At 38.7% G+C, this 15,790-nt stretch overlaps 1 protein-coding gene across 1 annotated transcript in view; it reads right to left on the reverse strand.

Annotated features, from left to right (window-relative positions):
- Nucleotides 1–3,642: 3,642 nt before the first annotated feature.
- LOC111147121 (dopachrome tautomerase) overlaps nucleotides 3,643–15,790 on the reverse strand; it is a 29,493-nt gene continuing 17,345 nt past the window's right edge. Inside the window, exons 7-8 of the mRNA XM_022503024.1 lie at nucleotides 6,479–6,680; nucleotides 3,643–3,812 (exon numbers count right to left, since the gene is read on the reverse strand). Of these exons, the coding sequence (XP_022358732.1) occupies nucleotides 3,643–3,812; nucleotides 6,479–6,680 (372 nt within the window). The remainder of the gene's footprint in view (nucleotides 3,813–6,478; nucleotides 6,681–15,790) is intronic.

The following is a 15,790-nucleotide window of genomic DNA, read 5'->3' on the forward strand; positions in this document are numbered from 1 at the left end:
ATAAAATGGCATTGGAGCTGTACAGAGAGGTGTCCAACCTGACCTCTAGAAGCTTCCGTTCTTAATGCGGAAGCGAACTCCACATAACTTACATTACTTCATTGTTTTCTTCCGGGGTCTCCAACGAAATGATTGAACTGGAGAGCTTCCAGGAGCATCAGCAAGTTAGCTGCTGTGGGACCTTGCCTCCCTGGTCAGTGACTTGAAGTAGCCACCCCACCCCATCCTGCAACCCAAGATCAGCCTCTAGACTGTGGGGACATCAAAAGGAGCTCAGTGCCTGGGAGGAGATGGGTGTCTTGTTTTTCTGCCTGTAAAACTGAGAGTGAGGAAGTAGCAATTGCCAAGAAACTCAAAAGAAAATAGAAGCCTCCGTTTATCTAAGACCTTATTTTCAAAACTGAAGTTGTAATTATGTATTTCATATATATATTTGTATATACATATATGGTTATATGTGTACATTTGTATTTATGTATTATATATATACATATATTCTAATGTATGCATACTGAGTGCCAAAAAGATGGGAATTGATGTTCACAAATTAAAAAACAATAGCCTAGGGGTGCCTGGGTGGCTCAGTGGGTTAAAGCCTCTGCCTTCAGCTCAGGTCATGATCCCAAGGTCCTGGGATCGAGCCCCGCATCAGGCTCTCTGCTTGGCAGGGAGCCTGCTTCCTCCTCTCTCTCTGCCTGCCTCTCTGCCTACTTGTGATCTGTCTGTCAAATAAATAAATAAAATCTTAAAAAAAAAAAAACAATAGCCTCCAACAGATGAATAATAATCTGCAAAACATTTATTTTTATTTTCCTCTTTAATACATTTTTTATTTCTTGTTAACATGAGATTAAAATTATTCATTAGGATTATTATAATTAACAATGTTAAATCCTAAGCAAGACACAAATTACTATCAAAGAATTTTAAAATTAGAAGAGAATTTAAGTCACAAAGGAAACAGGCTATCAGATTTCAGTCACTTCTGAATGTTAGCTTTATAACAGCATTTCTTTTGAAACTAATTCATAGACATACAGTTTTTCTAATTCTGAGGCTAGAAGCATGTAAAGTAATCTATTCGTTTTCTTCAAGGTTGAAGTTTTCCCCCTATCATTGAGAAATACCACCAACTCTACAATGCTTCGTGGTATTTTCTGAGTTTATTTCCATGAGATTCAGTGTAAATAGAAACTAACTTGTTTATCCTAACAGGTTTGTTCTACCTTTAAATTTCTTAAAAGGCATTCATCGTTAACTGACTGTAATGTCAGGAAATGTTAGAAAATTTTATTCCTCTTCTATGAAAATTAGGAAATCGTTTCTGTTAGGAAGACATTATAAAACAGTATCTTTTAAGAAGTTGCATCTGCTATAGAAAAAAGTAGCCAAGTATAAATGATTACTCTCTATTTCTACCTCAGATAGATCTGGCTTTAAATAAATTGCTTGGGAATACGATGAATGAAAATTCTGATGTACCAGAGAGACAAGAGAGAGGTGGTTATTTGCTTTTTGGAATTATTCATATAGTTCATCTATAAAAAGTCATTTTCCCTGTTACTTTTATTTTTATTTTTTTAATTTATTTTATTTATTTGAGAGAGCAGGAGAGCAAGAGAGAGCATGAGTGGGAGGGGCAGAAAGAAAGGGAAAATCTCAAGCAGACTCGCAGTGGAGGGCAGAGCCAGACTCAGGGCTCCATCTCATGACCCTGAGATCATGACCTGAGCCGGAACCAGGAGTCAGGCACTCAACTGACTGAGCCATCCCGGGACCCCTCCCCTGCTGCTTTTAACATGCAATTAATTTAAACGTAACTTTTCAGAAACACACCTACCACGCACAACTATATCTTCATTTCATTATATCTCTTTTGGCTTAAAAATAGGGTTTAAAACTGTGTTCCCCAACAATCCTGAGTGTGGAGCATAAACCTTCTGGAGTGGAGTACGTTCATCAAACTTTGCCAAATTTTCCATAGATACTGTTAAAGGCAGGAATTGAGATCTACGTGTGGCAGGGGCTAGAGACCCAAGCAGGGCTTCGGCCCATGAAGGACCCTGGGCTATCTTGACTCTCACCAGCTGAGCCCACACTCAGATGTGTCCGTAGCTTTCTGAGGCTCGCTCAGACTCCAATTCGGTTCTGATTGGGATTTGTCCCTTTCTCCGGCTTTTGCTGTCTTATTTTGGAGGGATAACACTGTTTTGATGAATCTCGCCCCCTCCCCCATACGTAGAAAGCAGCTGGCTCCAAGAATCCCCTTCCCACCCAACCTTCGCACACATCTATTCCAGTAGAGAGCAGCTGAAATGCGTGGACAGACAGGCTACCTTTTAGAACTTTGGACTCAGCCCTGAAGCACAGGTAGCAGATATGAGCAGATGAAATTTACCTTCAATCTCAGTAACCGCTAACTTCTCAGAAGGAGGGATCATCTTGGTAAGTCTGAGCATCTTAGTAAATAAAGATGGCTTCATTCTTTCCTCTCATGCTATGATGATTACTTAGTGGAACATAACCATTTAATTCTGAAATGTTATATTTTGTATGGATGGTTTGCTCTTTAATGATAAGGCTTAATTGATTAGCATTCCTAAGTAACTGTCAGAACACCGCAGCATGAGTAAAATTGGAAGTCAACTCCTAAAAATACACGAGGATAATTTTTCATCTGAGGCTACCTGGTAAAGAAATTGGTTCAGGATCAGCCAAATGAGACCTCAAAGCAATGAAATTCTACTCAGATTGTCAGGGTTCTAGCCCCACAGCCTTTTCCAGCCAGCCTTTCCTGGGAGAAGTGGTTCTATACATGTTAGGAGACTTAAAACGGTATATTAATTAACTAGAAAACTCATTTAATCATTTAATCTCTCATCTATTTTTCACTATAGAATCAATGTTTATCTAGCTATTGAATCTCTGTTAAGAACTACAGATTCTGATAAATTCTGGAAAGTCTAATTTACAAAAGAGAACCAAACTGATCATTCATTCCTTCATTTACTCTCCATCCTCTTCGGAAAATAAGGCCTGTTTTCATCTTTAAGGCTGTTTTAAAGGCTGGAAAAGAAAAGACACAGAGAGAAGAAAAGTAAGTCACTGGAAGATGATCAGGAAGGCACCTAGAAGCACCTAGAAGCACGGATGTTTGTAGCTAAGCTCACGGAGACTCAGGAAGCATCTTCCACTCCCGCCCCACTTGCCCCTTTACAAAGGAACACACTTGGGTTAAGAAAAAATGAACCATGATCTTGCCCAGGCCTCAAATTACAGTGACCTCCAAATTCAAATGAATCCCCTTTATCAGTCGCGTGCCTGTGGGTGTGTCTGTGTATGTCTTCTCAGAACAGGAGGAGGCTTAATCAATATGGGGACTTACTATCAGATACCACAAATCGTCAGCTCTGCCTTTGTCTGATGGTCAAGATAGCCTCATACATTCCCGTTTGTGTTTGTTAAACAATAAGTAAACCAGCTACTACAGCTACACATCCCCTGTCTTGAGAATGAGCACCACAGTAGGAGCAACCGTGTCAAACGTCTTCTGCTAAAGGAAGAACACTGACTAATAGCGTGTTCATCGGCAGGGTCAGACCTGAGGCTGGTGCCTCCTCTCCAGGGGAAGGCGCGAACTCTCTAGGCTTCTTCTGTGTACTTCTTGTTGCTTAAATGTGTCTCTGCTAGGGGTGTGTAGCCTTTTCGGAGTCTTCTGTACTGAAGGAAAAACAGCACCACAAAAACACCAGCCAAAGCCACCAGCGTTCCCATGACCACCAAGAGGGTTGGGGTCCAACCTGGAGTTTCTTCTGGAATTAAAGCAGAAGAGAACGGTCAACAGTTGGGATTTTCATCAGCTGAAGACTCTCAGAGAAGAGAAGAATGAACCCATTTGCTTTTCACGTGCATTTTTGTTGATAGAGCAGAACGATATTGGCTAGGATAAAATTTATCTTCTACCCCCACCAACAGTTCGTCATACCCACAACTGGTTTTCTTGAGGAAATGGCATTCCATTACCTAAATACAGCTGATTGCATGCTTTAAATTTCTTGCAATACACACTTACACAGAATAAACCCTCCAAGGAACCAAAGATGATTGTTCTTTTCTTTGTGGTAAAATACACGTGAAACATGTGTTTCATCATCATAATCCTTTTTAAGTGCTCAGGTGTGGGGCCTAGTGCTTCACACGCTTGAGCAACCATCACCACCACCTACCAGCCAGTCTTTTTTTCATCTTGCAAATCTGAAATAAGATCTCCCCAGTGCCCCAGCTCTCCAGCCTCTGCAACCCCCATTCTACTTTCTGTCTCTATAAACTCGACGACTCTAGACACCTCATATAAGGGGAATCATATGGTTTTTGTTGTTTTGTGACTGGCTTTTTCATTTAGCGTATCTTCAAGACTCGTGCGTGTCGTAGCATATGACAGGATTTCCTTCCTTCTTAAGGCTGTGTAATATTCCATTGTGCGCATATGCCACACTTTGTTTATCCATTCAGCCATCAATGGATGTTGAGTTCTTTCTTGTGTCTATTGTGAATAATACTGCTACAAACAGAGGTTTGCAAATAATCTACGTGGGTACTTGTTTTCAGTTCTTTGCTGGGTCATATGGTAATCTGATGTTCAGTTTTTTGAGGAGCTGCCATATTGTTTTCCACAAAGGCTACCTACCACTCTGCATTCCCACCATCAGGGCACGAGGCCTCCAATTACCCCACAGTCTCATCAGCACTTATTACCTGCTGTTTTGTCAGTAATAGCCATCCTAATGTGTGGAAAGCGGTGTCTCATTGTGGTTTCTGCCAGATGGCTTTTAAGGCCCTCTGTAATGAGGCTCTTCTCACAGATCTGGACTTAATTCAGGTAATATTCTACCCAAGCCTTCCTCTCCAGCCAGGCTTCTTCAGGCAGTCCCCTATACAGACTACACCTTTCACAGCGCTGAAAGCCCTGCCCTCCTTCAATCTAAAATGCTCCCTTCTTTCCACCTCCTCTACAGAAGATCCACCATCTCTTTGAATCAGACTCAAGACCCATCCCTTTCTGGAAGCCTTTCCCAAATGCCCCACTCCGTTCTTCAACCTTCTGCTGTAGTTATGTCTCCCCAGACAAGACTGTCAGTTTCTGTGGCAGACCAACATGTGAAACGTGAATTTGTGTCTCCTGAGGAGTTAACACATTCTGGGCATATTCAGACTCTCAGTCTATACCTGTTAATTGGCTGGTGTCAGAGGAATGGACGTAGGGGCAAATGTTCATCTCAAACCTTGTGATTGTTGCTATGTTTGATTCCAGAGAAAAGAGAATGAAGTTTCAAAAGATATCTCAGCTGTCCAGAGAAAGGAAACTTCAAATCAGTAAGGAAAACAAGCAAAGTTGCAGGACTAGAAGGAAAAGCAAGGGACAGATTCCAGGGCTTGGAAGACTCTGAAGTCAGAGAGAGAGGGAGAGATGTGAGCTCACAGGTCATTACGATTACACCACAGACAGAGATTTAGGGAAGATGGAAGAGACACATGGGGTAAACTCACCAGTAGATGGTCTGTGTGTTTTTCTGAGTTCTGGACAAAATAAGATATTTGTTGATTGTTTTACCTTTTCTTTCTCAACCTGTCCTAAGATTGTTTAAGTGACCCATGGAGCTATATTAGGGCCTGGACAAATAGAAAAATATATGCCCATATATATACTTACCAAAATATCCTCCCACATTTTCAACTAAATGGAAAAAGCTACTAAAAAATCTACAATGTAAAAGCATGATTTAAAGAACTTTAATTAAGGACACATATGCGTGCAGCCCCATGTAGCCCGAATTGTTGGCAGGCTAACGCCAACCTCATAAAGCAACCCAACAGGGCTGGCATGGGCTAACTGGAAATAATTGGTCTCATTACAAAATAACGTAGGGGTGAACAAACAATGATCACAACAGCCTGTCTTTATTTAAAATGTTGATATTGCATTCATCTTTTTTGCATTTATTTTGATTTTTAAAAAAATATTACATTACATTATTAATCTCAATTACTGAGTTTTTTGGTCTCCCCTTGAACTTCATGCTCACAGTAAGTGCTTTATTTTCTTCACAATAAACCAAGTCTTTCCTTCAAGTAACGATTCTCCAAGTCCTGATGAACTCCATCCACATGTGGCTAGTGCATTTTGATTTTGTTGGCTAGACATTTCAAACCATAGCCAGGTTTTTAATAATTCAGATTATTTTCATATATTTATTATATGCTATTATTTATTAATTCAATCATCAAACCAGTCCCTTTTCTGACGTTTAGCTGGTAGTGCAAGGGCTCATTTTGCTTAATATAAATATTTTAGAAAATTGCTAATAAAATTAACTAGACCTGCATACTTGAATTTAAGGTCCTGGTTTGCATTTTTGAAAAGAAAGAAAGGTCCTTCAGCAGATAAATGAATTATCCCCTTAGAAGTTGTATTTGTTACCTGGCAGATTGATAGCATAGCTGTAGCCAAGCTGGTCTGCAGTTAAAAAGAATTCCTCATTAGTCACCGGAGGGAAGAAAGGAACCATGTTATACATCCGATTGTGACCGATCGGTGCCAGCTCCTGAGGCCAGGCATCCACAGAAGGATTGGACCTTTTCATCCACTCATCAAAAATGGCGTCGGTAAAGGAATGAAGCACCTGCAAGAAAATTGAACATGGCATTGGACATTGATCTGTCTGTCTCAATCAGGTCAATCTGATTGAAGCTTTCTCTAGAGTGGATTGGGGTTCTTCTGGACATAAGGACTTCTCCATACCCAACCATATCTTAGTGACATAAGCACTGAAATTTTTAGTTAACATTTTCAAGGCTTCATGCCATCTCTCCAAACAGGATCATCAACCACTTTGTCAAGTGAATAAATGAAATTTCACTTGCAGATTTAACACTGGTTTGAGAACATTAGATCCTTTAATATGTGAGCGTTAATTATTAAGTTGGGGAGAAAGGCAAGTATGATAAGATAGGTATCTTTGGTTTTGTTCTTAACAGAAGAGAAAGAAGAGGCTGTGTTTAACAGTATTGTGTTTAACAGTATTGAAACACAAATGGATAGGGGAGGAAGGAAGGGAAGAAGGAAGGAAGGAAGGAAAGAAATCTCCAAAATGGCTTTTCAAATTTTTCTCAGTAGAATGGCTCTTTTAGGGACTCATTTTATAACACTTTCATTTAAATTTTTGGTCTTATGCCAGCAAAAGAAAGTCTAAAAAAATGCTGTGATGTGCATAATGCTCATTTTTATTTTCTCAATGAAGCTATTAAAGTCCTTCTCAAATACAGCAATTATTATCTTTTAAAATATTAACAGCAAAATTTCCACATTTATAGCCCCAATTTTGCAACACGACATAAATGTGAGAGTTCAGCCCAACTTTTATGCTGGGTTCCTCTTTTATCCCTAGACTTTAAGTTCAAGGACCGAGGGGCACTGTTCCCTTCTCTTCCCCTGGGTCCCAAGTGTTGTCATCCTGGAGCCTGTCACATGGGGGTAGGGAGGTATTTATTCCAATAAAAAATGTTTCTCAAACGAATTCATTCACCCTATCACCACTATTCCTTGTACTCCAATTAGAGCCCTGGTCAAATTATACCATGACTTGTTACTTATTTTTTTTTAGTTTCCTTCTATAATTTGTTACATATTTATCTATTTTCCTTAACAACACCCCTAACTCCTAAAGGTCAGAGATGGGGTCTTTTCACCTTGGAAGCGTCAGCTTAGCATGCAACCTGGGCAGAGTCGATGTCTAATAAGGATTTGTTGCCTGAAGACAGTGCCACACAAAGTAGTTTTATCTTTTATACAATTCAACAAAAGAGGCCCCTTTCTATCTGCTGTTGTTTCCTCAGCTTGCAATTTGATTTCTTGTGTTTTCTGGCATCTATCAAGGACCAATGCAATGGTCCTCGTCCTGAAGCATTTTCCCTAATTTCTCTCAGCCTAAATTCATAGCTCTTTGCACTTCTCAAACCCTTTAAGGGCATTGCCCTTCTGGCTTATGTAGCTGTTGTTTATTTATTAGATAATATCTATTTTCAAATCTTACCCAAGGTTCCTTGTAGTTAGTTACCCCTATCAGGCAACAGCGAGAACTTTCTACCTATATTGTCTCACATGGCTACATATAGGATAGTTAAAGGAACTGAGTGATTTACTCAAGGAATTTCTTCCCAAATGGATTTTTACAGTTCGTGGCAGAGATAATCATCTTAAAACAAAAACATCAAATTTTAAGACCTGGGCTTTTGCAGACATTAAAGATTTTTTTCTTAATTCTAAAATTTTAGCTTTGACTAACAAAATTGAAGTTCCAAAGAAATAGATGTATAATGCTTATTGCCTAAGCAACAACCTTGGAAGATGCATGATAATATAAATGATCAATGTTTCCTATAAGGAGAGCTTAGAAAAAGGGATCCCAGCCCTGGAAAAAGAACTGAGTGTTAGTTGTTGGTGTAAGTCACCGAAAAGGTATCTCATGTCCAGAATCCCGGGAACTCCAGAGAAGGTTAGAAGGCTCCCAGACAACAAAGTTGTGTTTCATCCTCCAGCTAAAGCCTGGGGAGCCTGCCAGTTTCAAACAGAACTTTTGCCACAAGCACGGAGCCCAAGCCATAGAGGCTGAGTGCCTAAGGAGAGTATGCACTATGTGTTGCTTACCAAATTCCACTCTCCTTTCTCTGTAACTTCCTTTGTATTTTGAGTGAAGGAATGTATCAAACTATCCCTGAGATTGAATTAGGAGTCACTGGGTGGGATTCCTAAGAAAGCTCTTTAAAGGTGGTGGTCTCAACTTAAAAGTGGTCCTTTTTCTCTTTCCATTTATCCTAGCTGTTTCCTGGAACATGGGTGTGATGGCTGGAGTTGCAGCAGCCATTTTAATTGCTAACTAACAAAGTTAGGAAAAGAAGGCACTCACCAAGGTTAGTAGAGCAAAAACACAGAAGGGTCTGTGATGACTCTCTGTGGTGACTCTGGACGGCCTGCCACTGGGGATCTTTTACATTAAGAGAAAAATAATCCTCTCTTTTATGAGGGGAAGCTTCTATAACAGGTTTTCTGTACTAAGCAGTGGAACCAAATCTTAAGGGATACACAGAAAACGTATGTAGGGTGTTCCAGAGTGTATTTTCCAAAGAAGGTCACACAGTATCTCCTGAGCATTTAGGGACTGTGTGAGTTCAAGTCAGAGATCAAATTGTGATTAGAAAAAGAGACAAGGCACATTCAGGACACAGAAAGATCCAGATTCAGTGCTGCAAGAGGCAAATAACTTTTGGAAAACATCAGAATTCACCCAGTGCAATGTGTAAATAAGTAAGGAGGGGACAAGACTCTGCAGCAATTCATAATTTGGAGAGATAAAAGAAGAGGGAAAAATAATAAGGAGAGATTATAGGTTTCCAAAGGGCTATAAAACATTATACAATAAATGCTCTAGTAGGAACCATGTACAGAACACCCAATTTATAGAATGTAGTAAAAGAGGCAAGTGTGTGCCAAGAAGATGCAAAGAATGCAATAAACAAAATGCTGCAGGCAATAACGTCTCCACAGCCGTAAAGAGAAGTGGTGCAGCCTTCAGAATAGGTATTTTTGTTAGAGTTGTGAACATTGTTCCGAAACAAGATACCTTGAATTGCTCTTGAAAAACTAACAGTATCTTTGTTTGACATGAGTCAAACATGAGCTCAGTTAATGTCTCTGTAAAGGCTAAATGTAATGGGAGGGTAATAAATAAAAGCACAAGTAAAATAACAGAATACTGTGGTTGCCTTATATCTGCTATAGAGATACATAGTTATATTTGGGCATTAAAAATTGAGTGCTTCAGAAATGAGGTTACAAATTTTGTTTCACAAGCCCATTCTCTCTTGCTCCAACTGCATAAGGAAAGGTACAGGAAGAAAAAAACTTCCACCTTGGAGGCAGTATCGAAGAAGATATGGTTCTATGGGCTTTCAAGGTAAAGTTTCTCTAATGCAACCATTGCAGAAAAAAGCAATCAATCAATGGCTTTCGTGCTTGCAGGCATAAGGAAACTTGAATAAAATACAAGGAAATCATGCATATCTTTTTCAGGATCCCTAGAGAATAAAGTTACTATCAAACTTAACTTTAACTTAGGTGTCTGCACAATCAGATTCCTGCCATAATGACCACAGACACCAGTACATCACCAAAGACCAGTGCACTGTGGTTTTCACCACTTGAATTCATGTGTTCTTACCCAGAAGACATCATTCATGGTCAGAGAGAGTCTTAATATGATAATGTTCTGCCGCTCTGAAAACTCATATGTGACCACTTGGAAATCACATAATACACACCCAGTCACATAGGGAAGGCCCATTTAAAACTAAGGTTAGGGGCACCTGGGTAGGTCAGTTGGTTAAGTGTCTGCCTTCAGCTCAGATCATGATCCCAGGGTCATGGGATTGAGCCTGGGATCAAGACCCACCACAGCAGCGGGTTCCCTGCCTAGCAAGGGACCTGCTTCTCCCTCCCCCTCTACCTCTCCCCACCCTGCTCATGCTGTCTCTCAAATAAATAAAAAAAATATTTTTTAAAAAGAAAATAAAAAAAAGTAAAAGCACCCTTTCTACATAAATTTATATAAAAGCATTGTATACAAAATATACAAAAGTATACATTAGATATATGCAATACATTGTATGTAAGATATATTAGCATGTATATAAAAAGAAATATCAGTTATGTATGGTGGCAGACAGTAACTAGACTAATTATGATGACTGTTTTTGCAGTATATACAAATATTGAATCATTATGTTATACACCTGAAACTAACTTAATTTTACAGGTCGGTTATATCTCAATCTAAAAAAGAAATATCAGTTGAGTCCATGCAGAAGAAAGCTTATACTTTAAGGATTAAACTTTGAACACCTGAAAACAGAGGAGTACAAGAGATTCTGTCATTAGCATGGCGGGTTTAAAAGAACTCACCGGGTCAGCATATGTCATAAGCAGGTGAGAGAGAGAGAACCAGGGGGATGTCAGAAGAGATTCTAGATAAGAACTGAGATACTGCCAGTCCATTCATGTCTAAGGAATCACCAAAACTCTAGGAGGAAGGAACCCAAATCAATGTGATAGCCACTTTAGATTTGCATATAATTGTGATCTGCCTTTATACTACTTAATTTCATCAGTGACAAAGAGTATGAAGTTCATCTCTTAGCATAGGTTTAGTTCTTCTCAATAGAGCATGGGTCTATCTTCACAAAGCTTAGAGTTGGAAAGAATTTCTTCAGGGGCCATTTAGCCCATGCCAAGTTAAAAAAACAAACTATCCCCTAGACCAAGAGTATAGAAATCTTGCCACCCTGGGACTCTCTGCCCAAGCAGTGGCCACCCACCATCTCCAATAACTCAGCTCTTTTAAAACTCACCGAAGTGTCACACTCCTTAGGAATTATTAACTTCATCTCAGTTGTTTAAAAATAAATAAATAAATGTAGCATTTATTCAACCTTTCAGAGGCAGTTTGGAAGTATCTACAGACATTTCAAATGTATTTATTTCATCTTTGAGCTGATAATTCTCTTCTCTTGATTTACTCTACATGGTCATGCATTTAAGCACTGTCTGCCATGCAAGAGATTAGAAACCACCTACATGCACGTCAAAACTGGTTAAAATTTCAGGATAAAGCCACACTATAGAATACCATATACCCATAAAAAAGGGATGAGAATGGCCTTCATGAACTGATATGGAATGATTTAGAAAAAGTAAAAAATACAAATAAAAATAATGAAGTCACAGACTTCTGTCGTCTAAAGTATGCTGCCATTCAGATAACATATTTGTTTGTATATTTATAAAATGAACCTGGAAGACTAGGGGGAAATGATAATAACTAGCTGGGAGATGGTAGTGATACAGAGACTTCAGTTTATGCCTTTTATATTTGAACTCCTTATTGCATTATCTATTTCTAAATTTTGAAAAAATATTTAGGAAATTATGTAACAACCTAAAAAGTGTGCATTCTAGGTACAACTGTATAAACATAGAATATGAGAGGAAATAAGCAGAAAGTTCAGATGGAATTACAATTAAAATCTTTTTGCCAATATTTCTGTAACTCTAAATCATTAAAAAAATTTTAACTATTAAAATGAAAAATTAACATAAAATAAGGTTAATTTAAATACTCAAGGTATTAGCCTAATTATACTTCTTCTTTTTCTCTTAAAATTTATTTATTTTGGTGGGGTGGGGGATTAGAGGGAGAGAGAAAAATCTCCAGCAGATTCTCCGCTGAGCGAGAAGCCTGATGCAGGGATTGATCTCACAACTCTGAGATCATGACCTCAGCCGAAATCAAGAGTCGGATACTTAACTGACTGATATGCTTTTTCTTTTGTAAGAAAGATAAATAAAATGGATCCATTTTTAAGTGCTTCACTCTTGCGGGGAGAGAAGCAATGTCCTATATTCTTCTTTTGGGATTTTTTAAACTAAACTCATACCAATTCACAAGTATTTTATACTTGTTATTATGACCTATTAATTTTACTAATTTTATTATAGCCTAGAACAGAAGAGTCAGAAGGGAATTAACTTCATGTAGTCCCATTAGTCTTGTTTTTAGAAACTCACTTTTTCTTTTCTTGTTTTTTTCCCCCTAAATTTATGGAGCTATCTTACCCAACTATTAGTCGTTGTTAAGAAATACAAATGATGGTAACACTGTATATACACCTCATTCCATGTAGAATTTCAGTGTATAAGGTGACAAAAACATGAGCTATGCAGTGAGTATTAGTTATACAACCTATGAATCTCCCAGTCACTTAGGAATTGAAAGAATGAGAACTTGCCAAATGTAACTTTCTAAAAGGAAAACATCCAAATACAGCCCTAAGAATAGTTGCTTTGAAATTGGAAGGAAAATATTTATCTCTAACATAATTTCTTTCTCAGCAGTTAACTCAACTGTTTCTCACTTTAGACTGTATTGGTTTCCTTTGTTTTTCCCCTAGATTATGCCTAAATTCAATACTGAAGACAGCACTACTTAGCATTTCTGTGACCTAATCGTATTTTCCGTGATGAATGTGTGCATATCCTTTAATTATCTTATGAATTATTAGAACTTCAGAGATTGGTTTCAGAGTTTTTCCTGTACTTTAACATTATATCTTTTACTCATTATTGTGATTCAGATACAACTTTGTACCTCTCTTGCTTGAAGAGATTTCAGGAAAATAATTTTAATAAATGTTGTATGCAATATATTTGCATAAATTGCCTTGTGAACTTGAAATTCCAGGAGCTATCACTCTTTTAAATGAAATACTGTAAACTGGATCTCAATATGGGCAAAAATTATTTAAACCAGAATTGGCTTCAACGTGAAACTCTGTGTAAATAGCCTTAAGTGTGAGTTCTGGAACTAGTGCCAAAACACTTCGTGCCTTTAAAAAAAAAAAAAGGCTGTGGCTTTTTGTCTATTTATTTGCATATGACAGTTTATACCAAAGAAGAACAAAATTTTAAATATTAAAGGTATTAAAAGTAATGAAGGCAAGGATGATTAAATATCTAGTATTTTGAACTACATGCAAGTCACAGAATTCCTCACCCATAAAGTCATAATGTGAGCTCTCCTAGAGCAGGAAGAGAAACATGACTGATAGAGAAAAAAATACTGCAGAGAAGGGACATTAATTCCTTAGAGCAGGAGTTGGCAAACTAAAGCCTGTGGACCAGAGCTCACCACCTGTTTTTTATTTCTCTCTCTCAGAGAGAGCAAGAGAGTGAGTGTGTGAGAGAGCATGGTGGGGGTGGTGACAGAGGGAGAGGGAGACAATCCCAAGCAGACTCCACACTCAGCTTGGAACCCAGTTCATGGTTCAGTCTCACAACCCTGAGATCATGACCTGAGCCAAAAATCAAGAGTCAGACACTTAACCAACTGAGCCACCCAGGCGGCCCTACCACCTGTTTTTTAAATAAAGTTTCATTAGAACACAACATTCACCCATTCATGTATTGTCTATGGCTGCTTTCATGCCACAGTGGCAAGGTTGAGTTATTGCAACAGAGATCATTTGGCCTCTAAAACAGGCTCTATCTGGTCATTCACAGAAAACTGTTGCCAAGTCCTACACACAAAATGGGCATCTTCCAAAGACAGAGATAAGATGTAACAATCCTTGAAACTTAGGGTGTTGAAAAGCAAGTCACTAGCATCACCCTTATTTCCTATAGTAGGAGAGAAAGGTTGTGTGGAGGCATATAATCCTGATTTTGCCAGAAAATTCTAATGTCCTACTCATAATATTTTGGGGTACTGGTAAAGGAGTACTTAACATTTTTTCTCATGAATATGATCTGTGTGTATAAATTTGACAGTTGAAAATGTATGTTTTACAAAAGCTTATTTAGAGAGATATAGATAAGTAGACATAAAGGTAGATGGCAGAGAAGGGAGACGCAAGTACTGTTTGGCATAAGCTACTGGCTGAGATAATAGCCAGAAAAATGAAGTGAAATGTCAAGTTAGAACCAACAAAGAGGGCAAGCATCCGACAGAAGAACTAAGATGGCTGTGGAGATCTTTCAGGTAAGCAAGCCCCCATCTTGCTGGAGGCTGGGATCGAGAGTCCACATTTCTGATGACTCCATGTTTTGTTACACAAATCTGAGGGAAGAAACACCTTTTAGAAAAAAGGAATAGCTCATCTCCTGCCTTATCTATGGATTCCCCGTAGCTCACCCTGGCCAGGCATTCATCTATCTGGGAATCCAGAAAGCTCCCCAGACCTTCACACCACCAGGCAAGCTCAGAGCATTGTGAGCTATACCTTTACCCTCCCTCTTCATATCTCTTTTTTGTGTACACTGGGTGGAGTAAAAAGTAATAAATCCCCTTTGAAATACCTCAGGATTTCTTGTCAGTAAAATTGCCTTAGGGCACAACTGTCTGTTATGGAGAACAAGATAAGAAAACTTAATTAAGGTTTGGAAATTCAAAGCCAACATATAGTTTTCTGATTCTTTCCCAGCAACTACCATAAAACACGTTGTTGTCTTATGATACCTTTTGTATTGTACTTGGCAGTTTCTAAAGCAGCTTCATATTATTCTAATCTATTTAGTGTTGCATTAATGAGCACACCATTCTCCTCCAACACCCGATCAAGATCTGTGACCTGCACTTTGCAGAGCAGGAAACAGAGGCTTCACACAGTTCAATGAGACCCCCAAGCCTGCACAATTCAGGACTAAATTAAGAAGTTATTTGACAGTGTTCTTTTGACTATGCCATGTGGCCTCCCAAAGAGACCAGAAGAACAAACTGCTATAAACTGATGGTATGGACTGAATTATGGTCCCCTCAAATTCATATGTTGAAACCCTAACCCCCAACATGACAGTATTCAGAGATTTTAGATACCAAAAGAGGTAATTAGGGTTAAATAAGGTCATATGTGTGGGGCCCTGAAATAATAGGACTAGTACTTTTATAAGAAGAAACCCCAAAGAGCTCATTGCCTCTCTCTCCACTATGTAAGGACACGCCACCAAGAAGGCAGTGGTCTGTAGGCCAGGAAAAGAGTTTTCCCCAGGAGCCACTGTCACTCAGCACCTTCATCTTGGACTTCCAGCCTCCAGAACTGTGAGATATAAATTTCTGTTGTTTAACAGTCTATCTTATTTTTGTTATAACAACCTGAGTAGACTAACATACACTACTAAAATAAAGAT

The sequence above is a fragment of the Enhydra lutris genome, unplaced genomic scaffold (assembly GCF_002288905.1).
Source record: "Enhydra lutris kenyoni isolate GAN:26980312 unplaced genomic scaffold, ASM228890v2 scaffoldscaffold15, whole genome shotgun sequence".
In the NCBI taxonomy this organism is placed as follows: domain Eukaryota; kingdom Metazoa; phylum Chordata; class Mammalia; order Carnivora; family Mustelidae; genus Enhydra; species Enhydra lutris.